The sequence below is a fragment of the Pomacea canaliculata genome, linkage group LG2, assembly GCF_003073045.1.
Source record: "Pomacea canaliculata isolate SZHN2017 linkage group LG2, ASM307304v1, whole genome shotgun sequence".
NCBI classification, from domain to species: domain Eukaryota; kingdom Metazoa; phylum Mollusca; class Gastropoda; order Architaenioglossa; family Ampullariidae; genus Pomacea; species Pomacea canaliculata.
The window spans coordinates 12,401,414-12,416,192 of NC_037591.1; the positions used below are offsets into that span (position 1 = coordinate 12,401,414).

The 14,779-nt window shown below is 40.8% G+C and overlaps 2 protein-coding genes across 7 annotated transcripts in view; both read left to right on the plus strand.

The window, feature by feature from the left end:
- The window catches only part of LOC112557056, a 90,928-nt gene that overhangs the window by 14,770 nt on the left and 61,379 nt on the right, over positions 1 to 14,779 (plus strand). For 5 of the 6 annotated variants that reach the window (XM_025226658.1, XM_025226661.1, XM_025226663.1 and 2 more), the window contains exon 16: positions 150 to 306. In XM_025226658.1, the coding sequence (XP_025082443.1) occupies positions 150 to 306 (157 nt within the window). Of the gene's footprint in view, positions 1 to 149; positions 307 to 1,185; positions 1,371 to 1,497; positions 1,667 to 2,084; positions 2,299 to 14,779 lie in introns of all 6 variants that reach the window. The other variant, XM_025226660.1, reaches the window with a different exon arrangement.
- On the plus strand, positions 11,053 to 13,559 carry LOC112557068 (latent-transforming growth factor beta-binding protein 1-like). Its single transcript, XM_025226696.1, has 6 exons — positions 11,053 to 11,178; positions 11,421 to 11,665; positions 11,981 to 12,505; positions 12,699 to 12,826; positions 12,972 to 13,097; positions 13,431 to 13,559. The coding sequence occupies exons 1-5, from the start codon at positions 11,153 to 11,155 to the stop codon at positions 13,020 to 13,022; spliced, it is 975 nt and encodes a 324-aa protein (XP_025082481.1). The 5' UTR covers positions 11,053 to 11,152; the 3' UTR covers positions 13,023 to 13,097; positions 13,431 to 13,559.

Here is a 14,779-nt window from a genome sequence, read left to right on the forward strand (position 1 = left end):
TTTTGCATATTGTGTAGTCAGTGGATTTAAAAACTACATTTATTGTATATTTTGCTCTTAATCCAGTACGAGAAATCATTAAAGAAAACAAGAATTAAACAACAATGAGTGCTGTGTCTGGAGAGTACTTGTACTTGTTTTATTTTTAGATGCGAGATGGAAGCAGCGTGTACTCCCCTCGCCTGGACAGAGTGTGTGGTGACGCAATTCCTCAGGAAGTGACGTCTACTGGCAACATAATGTTAGTCAGATTCGTCACAGATGGAGAAATGACGTATAGAGGATTCAAAGCATCTTGGACATCAGGTTAGATTTTTTCTTGCAATCCTTCACTACATCGTTTATAAAGAATTCAGAAATACACTGTAAATTAATTTCAAATAATTCAGTTGAAGCAATTGTATACGAACATTTAGAAACGATAATATTTTATTGCGTTAATGTGATTCATTGATTATACTTTATTGCTATCACTACCACACTTGTTTGTGTTTTGATCCCATCTGAAGGAGTTTCTCTGTTGAGTAGGGGCAGGAAGAAATAAACTTCATTTGATCGTACATTGTGAATTCGCAGTTGTTCTTAGGATGATGTTTATAATGGATGCTTGTTAACCTTGACAAACTTCACTTACAGACTCACTGCTGCATGACACTATATTGTTATGGGAATCTAAGTATTCTGGGTTCCAGCTTTTCTTAAATGTTTTTATTTCACATATCTGGTAAATGTTCACATTTTTTATTTTACCACAATGACTAAAATTATCTGTCACGATTGTGCCGGATTATTATTCCCACTTTTAAACCTGAGTATCCTTGCCAAAACCTCCTCCTTATCAGAAAATATATTATGCAAATTAATTTTCACTTTGCGAATGACATTCCTTCAATGCTTTGAAATTAATTGATAGTTTAAAGCTACTATCAATTGGACACAAATTTTGCAAAAAGTATTCGCACAGATTATGTATCAAACACAAATGAAGAAAACGCATTAAAGATAAAACAAAACAGCACATGGGCATTGCCAAGATTTATTTCCAGACTAGGCAAATCAATGTTAAAGAACAAACACACTTATAATCGACACTTAATCTCAGGAAATCGTATTCTCTTCCTGCTCATATTGCTCCGAGGCTTCAAGGTGAGTTTTCATTCTATATTTCCTTTTTTTTAAACATAGTCTGTGAGGAGACATACAGAACTACAGAAGGAATCATCCAATCCCCATCGTACCCTAACAGTTATCCTCGACGCAAACAATGCACCTACTTCATTGAACAGAGGGAGGGCTACGTGTTTGAACTGACGTTCACCAACTTTAGTCTTGGCGACATCAGAGGCAGCTGTAGCAAGAATTATGTGGAGGTGAGGGGTTTGTATTATGTACAGCTATATTAAGTAAATATATTCCTATTGCAAAAGAACCACAGAAAACTTATCGCACTCAAATGGTTGCCAAGAACTGGCCCAAAACCACTATTTGTATTTATAGGTACGAGATGGCGGCTTTGACACCTCCCCGCTGCTCGGATCACGTTACTGTGGAGGAGATTTGCCGCCTGTCTTGACGTCCTCACAAAGCCTCATGTGGATACGGTTTGTCACCGACGGCTCTTCGACCAACAAAGGCTTCAGAGCAACTTTCAAGATAGGCACACCTTGTAGGTGAAACGTGTTTGGTTTCTTATAAGTAGATATGAGTTATTTTGCATTCCCATTGCTAGAAATAACATGATCAGATGTTCACAATGGACACCTTTGAATGCATCTTGTTAAAATCATATACGCGTAGTGTACGTTTAATTACTGTTGTGGCTGGATCATTCTGTATTAGCACTAAGAAATTATTTACGAAGCTGCTTACCACACTTTCATGCATCAACTCTCTTAAGATTTTGTTAACCTTTAATCCCATTTGCTTCCAGATTACTTTTATATATTAACTGCCTTCTCTGTGATGTTTTTAATGGTGTGTGTGCATGCGCGAGTGATTTTGGGGTTTGCTGAGCGATTCTTTAATTGTTTTATAAAATTAACATACTTCTTTCATGCTAATTACATATTTTTACCTTTTTATAGCTTGCGGTTCGAAAACGCTGACAGAGAAACAAGGGGTCTTCACAAGCCCTAACTTTCCTAACATCTACCCTAACAACGTGGAGTGCACCTGGTTGATCCAGGGTGTGCCAAACGAAGTCGTTACTTTGACTTTCACCTCGTTTCAGCTGGAAGGGTGGACATCGTGTCCTTGGGACTGGGTCAAAGTTTATGATGGAGACAAGCTTTTGAACACGTAAGCAAACGTTCATAAATAACAATAGTATTTTCTTGCTTAGAAAATCCGGAATAGGTCAAAACTGATATTTGAATTTATACACCTTGTAAAAGTGCTGACTTTGTGGGATATCATTTTTGAGGATTTTTTCAAATTTTACTAATTACTAAGCTGATGTCATGTGATTGACTACTTCAGGTTTTGCGGCTCAGCGATTCCATCAGCCATCACAACAGAAACCAATGTCATGAGAATTGTCTTTCACACAGACTGGATCGTGATATATCAGGGATTTTCTGCTTACTACAAAATCTACAACATGAACTCAGGTTGTTATAGAAATTGTAGTCATTTTGACAGTTTGTTACAAAATAAAGTGCAAACTAATATCATCTATATCATCTATTGTGCAAAAGATCGTGACATACTAGTTTTCTGTGATTTTTTGTCGGTAAAATAAAATAAAAACAATAGATGAAATGTTGCATCTATTGACAGAATATCCATAGTGTAAGTTGTAATTGTTTACACGAGATTTGACGGAAAATAAGTAATACGATCAACACGCATTTTGTTACAGACGAGCAAAAAAGACAATATGGTAAGTATGTAGTTGATTTTGAATGAGCGTTTGTGTACCTACAAGATTCACGCGCGCGTATTCTTTGTTTATTTCTGTGTGTGTGTGGAGGGGGAGGGGTAGCGGTGGTGGGTATGTGCATTGTATATATCTGTGCGTTAGCATGTGTTGCACGTGTGTGTGTAGTTCTTCGCATTGCTTCTCTCTTCCCATTTCTCTCTCTCTCTCTCGCCCTCTGTACAATATCCAGTTGTAAGAAAAGCATTCGCTCCGCAACTTCTGTTTATTAAATTGTTACTTCCAGACCTTCACTCTCTCACTTCCTTGCTTTCTAACACTCACTCAGCCTGTCATCACGATATGTAAATGTTGCGGAACACAGATCTGTATCCATATGGGGAGGCCAATGGTGACAGACAGCTATCGAAAGAAAAGGACAGTGTTGCACCAGTCTACATAAAAACAGGATTTCCTTTCAAAGAAACACTTCAGTATAAAGCCTTTGTGAGTAGATTTCATTTGCTTTTATTTATTTATTCCATCGCCATATGCTTTAAAGGGTATTACAGATGAAAAAAAATATTGTTTTTGAAAATTGTATCCTTTAAACAAACTGCGACCTTTAGCAGTCACAAATGATTATCATTTAGCAAAACTGACTTTTATGAGTTTTCTATTACGTGACGAAAGGTGTCTCAAAATGGACTGATTAGTTTCGAGAAACAAGACAGGGCAAGAAACAGATGCTGAAGAAAGACAGAATACAGATCCTGCCGTTTCACTCGGACATCAGTCTCAACAATAACGACAGTGGTAAGGGCATCTCTAATGAAAGACTATTATTCACATTTATAGAAGACCACCTACCCCCTCCATTAATTCTATGTTCTCTTCTTCTTTCTGCAGCCATGATATAATAACTTTTAACTATAATAATCAAATACTTTCATTTCTAATTTCGTCTTTTGTACCAACGCATCACCACCTATGACCACTGTACGTAAACCTTCGTTCTAGCGGTGTTTTACCGTCTGACCACAAACAACAACACAGTCCTGAATAAGGCCAGCGCTGAGGTCAGAGAGTTCACGCAATACAAGGACTACACAGCCAGCCTCGTTCTCGTCGCCACGTGGCACAGAGTTTCCCACGAACAAAGCAGAAACCCAAATGTAAGAAACTCTGATGCTATGCTCGTTTTGTTTGAATATTTTTATAGCTTAGAGATCAATGATGATCAAAACTTCAGCAAACATTTTAAGTAGTTGATAAAAGTTGCTTTGATAATTCTGAATCTCTTACTGTTCCCTGTCTTGTGTCTTAAGCTACGTTCATCAAACTCATCAAGAAATGTTCTTAATTTGCTTTCATTTTTGATATATCCGCGTAGTGTTGATTCAGATACCCCTACGAGTCGAATTTTTGCGGATTTACTGCGGATTAACTTTGTAGCATTGTAAGGTATGTATCGGTACAATGACAGGCGCCATAAAGATGACACTCATCGTTGATTTCATTACAAGTTATTTTACTGTTTATTGATCAATAAAAGACCAATCTTCTGTAAATACCTCTTTGAAGTTATAAGCAAGCATTTAAATGTTTAATCCGCTATAGTGTATAGAATGTCAAGCACGGACTATTGTAATGACAACATGACAGTGTCTCGAGTGTTTGAGATGCCATGTCCACGTCCCTATGATCCATAGTGTCAACAGTTGGAATCCAAGCATTTTGCGCGGCGCGAATTCGCGGATTACTGGACCTGCGGCTTATAACATTGGCCCTCCGCTGTAGACAGTACACACATAAAATAAGAATAAGAAATTTTGCAAAAGGGCGTGATGAAAAATATTCGAAAACTGAAAAATACCAAATGTTAAAGATGTTAAAGACCAAAGCCTTACTATGCGTTATGTTTAGGAGCCATTGTAACGATTGTAGAGTCTTCCATTATTTGTGTATGAGTGATGTCATGCGTTGTACGTCTTCTACTGTTTGCGTCATTCGGACGACGTCATTTTCAAGAAAAATGGACGTCATTGAGAAGCAGTTGAACATGTGTGCAAACTGCTAAAAGGCAGGACTGGACAGGATGCCATCTTGAACTAGCGAAAGAATAACGTTCTGGTTCTAACATCCGATGGAAAGGCTGTGTTGTCCTTGTGTAGCTTTTTAAACAAAGTACTTTCTCCTGACTTTCACCTTTCTGACCGCTGTCAAACATCAGCAGCCTTCACTGGCCATCTCCGTGACGACAGCTCAAGCTCAAGTCTTCCGTTATCTATCTTGACTACAAATGAAGATCAAGTGTCTCCACTTTCTTGCTGCTTCGTCTGTGGGGACTCGTCAAAGTGTTGTTTGTATATATTCGTCTTACGCATGCGGGATCAAGTCTTACAGCTATATGTTGTAATATATATAATCACATCTTCAGTAAGCATTATATATGAATTAGCAGGCAACAACAGCCCTTCACGTCCTATTTTACAGAATCATGTGATTTTACTTAGCAGCAAGGTGAAAATCCAATTCCTCATCGAATATATTGTTTCTTGTTCTTTTATCTTGTTGATGTGCTTTTCTTCAGGCAGAGCAAGCAACCTTTCAAGTCGCATTAATATCCAATGGAAGACAGACGTTTGGAATAATTTTCTATAAGAATGGAGCAATGAAGTGGAAAAAAAGAAATAATGAAAAGTTAATCATCGGGGTGACCAATGGAAACGAAGATGAAGCCATTTTGTCGGAATATTCCAATACAAAGATCGGCTTCCAGGACCTTGACAAAACCATCGGAAACACAGGTTCTTAGCACTCAGTACTAAATTTTCCCTGTTGAACTTAAAAGTGACTAAATAAAAGAGAATTAAAAAAACAAGATGTCAGTAAATTTGACTATAGTGTTGACAACTCTACACAAATACGTGAAAACATGTTGATTCTTTCTGGATATATCATCAAGCAAAAGTATGTAATCTCTAGCTAAAACTTTAATGGCTAAAATCATCCAGTGTTTCTGCGAATATACTATGCACACGATCAATGCTGATGTTGAACTATTTTACGTTGCAGTACCCTCTGAGTGTGTTTTAAATGTAGTCCGTTCTGTGCTATCTTAAATTAAGAATAGTGAGATTTAAGAAAACTTGTCCACACTTGCATTAGGATCTCCCGGATGACATTTCCTCTTTGTCAGTCCCACTACCACCCTCGTCTATCTGTATGTGTGTGTTGCCACTGAGTATGGTTAATACAATATTACACATGGGGTGGGTGCAGGTCGTTACGGCATGCAGATCTACGAGCTGGGTGACAGGTACAGCGCTGACCAGGTCTGTCAGGATTGGTACGACCGCAACCTGCCCCTGGACGTCGAGCGCCAAAAGGGCTTTCAGCGTCTTCCTCAGTGTCCCTGCCATTGGAACTTCCTTTGGGGCAACTGGATCTGGTCTCACTATATCCACGACTACACAGTAATATGCTACAGGATGATTCTCGGCAGGTCTCGATCCGTGTCTCCACATGGTCAGGTATATTCTAATGATTTCCTTGTGTGCTTTCTATAGTTTGGTGAACACAGTTTTTATTATCAAAAGGCCGTTTTCATGTCCCTCTTCCTATTCCGTTAAATTCTGATTCCTCTTCCCATTTACTTGAATGAAGCCTTACCTAGTGAGGTAACTTTCTTTGGAAATGCAGCTCGTCTGTTTTAGATGTGTATTATCTATTTTATTGCGAAAACTTATATTGCATATTTAAAACATATTGCGATAAGATTATTTATATATGTATAGGCATGCGTTGTGTTGATGGATAGGGTGTCAAAGATGTGTATATACAAGTATAGTGCAATACATAGTTTCTTGGTAAAAGGCAAAAGTATAAATAACAGAATAACACATGAATTCACAAAGCATAAAAAAGTAGTTAACAATTTGTTCATCAAATATAAAAAGAGAAACGAATTCTTTCCTCGATAATGCTGTATTTTTGTACATTATTTGATATGATAAACAACTATTTTGATAACTAAACGTGTATACATGGACAGAATTTTTATTTACAAATAAATAAAGACAAAGGAATTGAAGCAAAGAAAATTATTTCTTTTAAAGCGTATATACAAACATGAATCTGAACACACGAGTACAAGAATGAGGAAACTAAAACAAACACGCATAGCGATCGTTGCGTTGTCGTTAATTTGCACTAAACGCAAGTCTCATCCCACCTCGGACAGGAGTGCTGCTACAGGTGGAGATGGAACTGGTGGAACTGGTGGGACTGGTCCTCCAACGGTCAGTTCATCGCGGATGCTCCTGACCCTGTCTTCTGGTCACTGCGCGCCGACTACCAGCGAGAAGACAGGGAGGCCCATGACATTTGCTGCTACAACACTACGTCACCAGAGTACTGCCAAATGTACTACGAGCTCAGACCTGTACGAACATGCACCACGAGGATGCCGTTCAGCTTTTGTAAGAAATTTATTCCTGCCATATCGTTGCTTATAAAATCTGTTTTCTAAAGTTTTCTTTTACTGAATTTACAATAAAATCAGTCTTAGCGCTAACATTTTGAGGGTTGTATGTCAACTGGCCAAAACGATTTATATATATATATAAACTCAACAAAGTTACAGACTATGGAAAAAGTAGAAACTATCCAATGTCTAAAGTAAGGGAACTAATCATTTCAATCTGTTCGTCAGCTTTCACCTGGGGTGACCCTCACATAAAAACGTTGGATGGAGGCGAGTACACTTTCAATGGTTGGGGTGAGTACATCATGTTCTCAGTGATGACTACGGGAACCAATGGTACCCTGCAAGGTCGCACAGGACTGGCGGAGACGGAGAACGGCACGCTGACCAACGCCACGGTCTTCACGGCCTTTGGCGCCGAGGAGAACGGCGTGCGAGTCTTTGTCGAGCTACAGAACGGCACGGACGGTGAGTAGAGCTTACTCGCCACAGCACATTGCTTTTTGTTCTGTTGTCCACCTGCTTGGTTACAACTATCCCGCTTGGTATCTGCCATCTTAAAAAGCTACGACCTTTAAGATGTGCTTGTGGTCTCGGCAGGTATGATCATCTTCGGCGATAACACGGAGTACACAGTCGAGTTCCTTCAACAGGAAAATAATTTTCTGGTTGAGGCAGAGGCATTCACGCTCAAGAACGACAACAACAGTCTGACCGTTACGTTTTCATCCGGTAGGTTGACCTTAGTCTCTTGAAGCACCATCTATTCAGTGTTTAACGTAGTTTTATAACTGTCTACAATTCTTTTAGCTTTTGTGTCCTTGTCTCTGGATCTGTCTATATCAGTTTTTGGTACTTCGTTTATGCAAAGAAATCCTATTGTGTAGTTCCTTTTTGTGCAATTTAACATGAGGCTTGGCCTTCTGCCAGGTATCGGCCTGACCATTTCTGTCGGCTTCAAGTCTCTGGACATTGCAGTCACTATGCCCGAAGAATTTCGCGGGCTAATCAAAGGGTTGCTGGGGAACTTCAATGGTAACCTTACCGACGACTTTTTGCTACCAAATGGAAGGACCCTGAGTTCCAATCTCACAGACCGCCAGATCTACGAAGACTTCGGCCCCTTTTGTAAGTTTACTGTTAGAAACGTGTGTGACATTATTGAGATCTACTTTGTCTGACAGGTTGAGATATTTTTTTTATTAGTGATTAGTTTCACAGAAGCAATAAATCCAGATTGATGAACACGTTACCGTAACTATAGAAGGAGTATATGAATATGACTCAATATACACCGAGGTCTGGAACTGAAGACCTGAACAAAGAAGAATAAATGGGGAAGGGAGGACAGTACATCCATTCTGTTGATTTGCTACTTTAAATACTTTTACGTAAACACAACTTTCTTCAAATAGCATTTTTACTAAAGTGGGAGGGGGAGCGTTGTCTACTACGCCGATCCAGCAACTAAGGCTATATCATGGTAAGGCAGGGCAGCCCTGTAAACAGATCTATTTTTACTACAGGGGCTGTGACCGAGGAGAACACTGTGATGAGATACCCGCCCAGAAGAGGACCTGCCAACTACAGCCACCCGGATTTCGTGCCCATTTTCTGGACGAGCAGCCAGAAGATGTCCTGCAGGCTGCCAGAGCCAAATGCGGCGATTCTATTGCTTGTATCTATGACTACGTCGCAACTGGCAGTGCCGCCATGGCTGACGCCAGTAAGGACACCGCTGGCAAGGCTGACGACAGAGAGAAGCTCAGCAGTGAGTGGCATTCACGCTCTTGTGTTGACGTATTAATAAAATATTACATAAATACTTTCAAGTAAATTTAAACATAACCATTAAATGCTCTAAAATTAAAAGAGTGCAAAGAAATATCTATATGAAAACCCTTCATTCTTCTGTCGAAATGTTCAGATTTTTTTTAATGTTTAGATGTTTAGGTGTCCAGTATCTCCGATTTATCATTACTCTGTTTACTCAACAGTATTTTACTGTAATCAATATTAATGAGAGTAACCTTGTGCCCATGTATCAGATGTATGTTTTTAATTGCCTGTGTCATTCAAAATATTAATAATACAAACAAAAAAAAAGTTAGGTACTTAAAGCTAACTTTGTTTTTGTACAGAAAATACTGCACCAATATTAACTTTCAACGCAACCTTGACTGTGGTCATCGGTCAGCCAGTGAACTTTAACCTGGGAGGTTACGACCCTGACAAGGGAGATGTCCTGACATACCATGCTGTGAATAAGAGCGCTTTGGTTGTCCAGGTTGATCCTAGGACTGGTGACGTCACATTGAACGTCACCTCAGCAAAGACAGTGACCGTTAGGTACTGATGCCATTGAGTCTCATCCAACTCCTTAACATCCTTAACTCTTAACAACTGTCACACAGCTTTTCCACTGACACTTAAAAATGTCAGCAGACAGATTTTAACTAAACACGCAGCAGTCAATACTCATCAAGTAGTCTTACCTCCAAGGAACAGTCTACCTCAGCTGCTAACCTCTTCGATAGGTACTCCGTTTATGTACATAACCGCATTGCTGTCTCCAGTGACCGTTGCTTTACTCTTATCAGTACTAGTCTCCATTTTAAATCCCTTCGAACTGTCTGTCAGTCTGTTAGAAAGGTCTTGTAGATTGCTAGAGGTGTCTCATATCTGTATTAGAGTTAAAGAGAAGCGGAAAGCAAACATCAGAAAATTGGAAAAGAAAACAAAATGAAAGGAAGCGACGAAAATAGTCATAACGAAGGAAAAACATTACAGTACATACACATCGCATTACACAATTCAGAGCATTACACAATGCAGTGATAAACTTATTGCCAAAAACATAACTTCTGTTATCAGCTTTTATGCTGAAGACTCGTTGAAAGTGCAGTCCCCCGTCCGTGACGTGTCCATCATCGCCTGCAACAACACCTGCAGAACACACGGCACGTGTGACTTTTTGACCCCAATCCCCACAGATGTCGCCACCTTCTTTTGGGCTACGTGTACGTGCGCGCCTGGGTGGACAGGTAAACTTTGTTAACCTGTGATTTTGACAGAAAACATGCTCATGCATTTTTTTCTCCAGATTTTCGTCCATTTCCTCATGGCGTTTATTTAAAATCTCTTCTCATAAAATTCTCAGCATTTTATCTCCATCCTTCATCAAGAAAAAGCTTAATAATGTGCTCAATTTCTTACGCCGAAAAAAAAATATGAATCAGATATCTTTTTTTGCAAAGGAACGTCATGACCATTTGACTACCATCCACCCTAGCCATGTCCCTGTTGCTGCTAGTAGTCCAGGGCTTCTGCTTCCGCAAAAAATTGCATACAGTACGCATTCAAAGTTCAGAGGACCCTTCAATTTTCGCCAATGGGGTCCCCTTCAAATTTGGGCGAAGAACAGGGACCCCTTAAAAATCTGAAGAAGGGGTCCCTGGGACCCCAAAGAATTTAGCCTTAGCAGAAGCCCTGGTACTCTCTAATATTTCTTGCATTTTCACGTGGAAATAAACGTGTGCTGATGTTTTGTCTACGTTTCTGTCTCTCTAGACCAATCAGCTGCGTAAAATCTCTTTAAACTCTATGTGATGGCCAGTGGCCAGTAGTTTTAAGCATTGTTTTCACAAAGTATCCTCTGCAAATGTTACAGGTAATGACTGTGACGAAGACTTGGATGCCTGTCAGAAGAGTCCGTGTGGAGCGAGCAGGAGTGTGTGGACCTGACCCCGGCGCAGCAAGGAAGCAGTGAGATAGGATTCCGGTGTGGAGCCTGTCCAGTCGGCTTTATGACCGATCCCCTGGACGCGACAAGGTACAGCAACACTTGTGATCAGCCTTCGCAAACTGTTAAACCTTGCCAGCTTTTGTAATCATTGTATTTGCCGTACTTACTCCCTTTGCTGTAATCAAATAAGTTGTGGTCATTTTACATTAACTCGCGTTATAAGTTAAAGTTTCTACTTTGAATGATAATATCAGCATGTGGATGATGAGGCTGTCTTTGGGTGCCACGCATCCACTTTTCACGTGACTGTATTGTTGGTCGTCATGCAGGTGCATTGATGTCGATGAGTGCGTTAACTCGACCCTCACCACGTGCGGTAGGAACGCCACATGCGAGAACACGCCGGGCTCCTACATCTGTGTCTGCGCCAGCGGCTTTCGGCTTAAATCGGACTTCAATTGCGAAGACATCAACGAATGTGCTGAACACACCGACAATTGCCAGCAAGTTTGTGTCAACTCCGAAGGAAACTTCGACTGTCAGTGCTACTCAGGGTACACGCTCTCAGACAAAGGTGTGCAATTGCTGTATTATACTGCATTACTGTTGTTTTATTGAATTTATTATTACAGCTCCGTGTGTCAGGGTCAGAACCAATTTAGAGACAAGGAAAGAAAAGTAACTTACTGTATTACAAAGGACCAAACTTTTTACGTGAAATTAGGTTCTTCTGTAAGTCTGGGGTCGTAAATTAACTAATGCAACCTTAAATTAACATGCTTACTTTTCTGATCACGAAACTAAACATTTTGCATAATTACCTCGTCATCTTTCTCGCCTCCACTTCTAATGAAACCCGCATTTAGTCTCTAACAACTTGTGTTCCTAGGTACATGTGAACCTGACAGTCAAACAAATGGCACATGCGCTGTACTGGGTTGTGATCATGGCTGCAATGTAACCCCTGACCTCAGTGGCACCCTAGTGGCCTCCTGCTTCTGCAACTCAGGCTTTAGGTTGTCTGGAAACAGGACCTGCGTGGACAGGGACGAGTGTAGCGAGGGTGTGTGCAGCCAGGCTTGCATCAACACCGTGGGCAGCTTCTTCTGCAAGTGTTATACCGGTTACCTTCTTGGCAGTGACGAGCGAACATGCTCACCCTGTCCCAGCATGCAGTACGGCACCGACTGCAGCCTGACCTGTCAGTGCAGTGGCAGGGCGGTGACCTGTGACCCGGTCACCGGATGCGTGTGCCGGGAAGGCTGGCGGGGCATCAGATGTGACGAGGACATAAACGAGTGCAGAGAGAATCCTGACAGGTGTGGTGCAGGGTACGTCTGCTCCAACACAAACGGCTCCTTCATCTGTGATTGCCCTTCTGGATATTCCAAAAGTGCGGCTGGTAAATGCGAGGGTAAGGTTTATATCTGAAATCTTAAATGCATGTAAAGCTCGAGATTTATCTCTTGAGTGCACGACCATGCATAATTGTAAAAATATCTTAATGACAACTGTCAGCCTTTATATTATATATAACATGAGGATGTCAGTGGGATTAAACTTTAAAGCGTTGGTCACATACTGTCATGTCATGACATTTCGTGTAGACGTGGATGAGTGCGCGCCACGCTCAGTCCTGAATACCTGCGGGAGCTTGAGGACTGCATCAATGTGCCAGGTACCTTCTACTGCAGGTGTCGCACCGGCTACAGACGGCAGAACGGCCACTGTACAGGTAAAGTGCATTTCCTTAGGTTTAATCAGTTTCTAGGGAAATTTATTTTAAGTGCGAGTAAAACTGCGAAATCAGATGTATTGCTGACACGTGCTCTCCTTTCCCCACTTCTTAAAAAAGTCTGTTTTTCTTTGAATTTGTGCAGATATCAACGAATGCGCTAACGGTGCCTCCGATTGTGAACAGCTATGTGTGAACGTGGAGGGCTCGTACAATTGTGAATGTCGCTATGGTTACACAGCAAATCCTGACAGAACCACGTGCTACATGTGTAAGTCTCTGACGTCATCTCCTCCATTATTTTTTTTTGTTACTGGTAGCAAAGTAAAGTATTGAGTCTGTTAGTTGTGTTTGATATAAGGGCTGGAGGAAAAGCTACAACCAATACGGGAAAGTTTATGCATGGAAAACACAAAGTTAAGACAGCTCTGGAGTGAAATGAGTGCAGTCGATAGGCTGTGCCAGAGCTTCTTTTGTTTCTTTCTTTATTTTGTGAAGTTTCCTGTTTGTTCTTTCGTTGATTCCCTTTCCGTTTTATTTTACTTATGTGTTTTTATTTGTCTCGCGAGCTATTTTGATAGTCTAAATGTTTTCGTACTTTCAGCTGAGAACGTGTGTAGAGATTTTGAGTTGCTGGACTGCCAACAGGGATGCTCGCTTGATGACAGTGACAGAGGCTTGTGTTTCTGTCTGGTCGGTTATCAGCTGAACCACGACAACATCACGTGCAGCGGTCAGTGTACCGTGACTGGAACCTTAGCAACACAAACAAACGACCATAGCAGTGAGACAGATGAGAGAAGCTGACGACATCATTAACAATAGCTGTAGCTTCGATGTTGCAGATTATGTTGATAAATACAATTGAAGACGATAGAAGAAGAAGTGATGATGATTGATGATTAATGATGATTAATGATGATTGATTATTGATGATGATGATGATGATGATGATGATGATGATGATGATGATGATGATGATGATGATGATTTCATCTGTTCTATTTTAAACCTATTCCAGAGATCAATCCTTGCCTAAACGGGAGGTCCGGATGCTCTCACGTCTGTGAAAATACAGGAGTGCATTACACGTGTTCTTGTCCTCCTGGCATGATGCTGGACAACGACCTCAGGACCTGTATAGGTGAGCTGGCATGTCACACATCCTTACACATTTGTTGTTTTCCTTTCTACAGCGGTACTCACACCAAGAAAACATAGTATTGTAAACAATTATCGCCCGTCTATCAAGGTGTCGTTTTCATTTTGTCGTTTGTGTAGTCATCGACTTTACCAGGTGACATGAAAACAGGAATCTCAAATGGTTCATCGGTTTGCTGTTCATAATTTGCTTCCCAGATTGTTAGTCTTGACTGACAACGAAACCACAGGTCTGAAAACATGTGTTGTAGTCACGACGCTTGGGGGGTCAGCTGATCGATGTGCAAAGGTGTTTAAAGGGAGATAACTAGTAAAATAGTCTCCTTACAGACTGTGTTTCTTCCCTTATATTGTAGTGTATTGTCCCTGTGGTGTATTGTCCCTGAATTCGCGAATTCTTATCACAGAGCGCTTGTTTAAGAATAAAATGTTGCTTTTTTTTAGTGTAACTTGTATAGGTCTCGCGAAATAAAAAATTTCAAAAAGCAGCTGAGGAGGTAGTATATTCAACTGACACGCGTGAATGTTATGAAAAGTCAGATACGAGATAAACAAAAGAAAATATCAGAATACATAACAGAAATCATGAGGTGACAGTATTGTCAGAATGTCTGCTTATGATGCGCGTGCATGATTGTTTGTGTGTACTCGGGCACGAGTGAAGAAGTGAGCTGTCGATGCACGTGCGCTAACACCTTTGCATGGTCTGGCAGCATGCCCGGCTGGGACATACGGCGACAACTGTGCGCGAACCTGCACGTGCGGGACTGGCTCCAGCGGCTGTAACGCCGC

Excerpts from the sequence above, each read along its gene's own strand:
- LOC112557068 (XM_025226696.1), top strand. The coding sequence starts at position 11,153 with ATGACCGATCCCCTGGACGCGACAAG. Across the intron at positions 12,506-12,698 it reads TGCGGCTGGTAAATGCGAGG|ACGTGGATGAGTGCGCGCCA; the intron begins GTAAGGTTTATA and ends CATTTCGTGTAG. Across the intron at positions 12,827-12,971 it reads GCAGAACGGCCACTGTACAG|ATATCAACGAATGCGCTAAC; the intron begins GTAAAGTGCATT and ends GAATTTGTGCAG.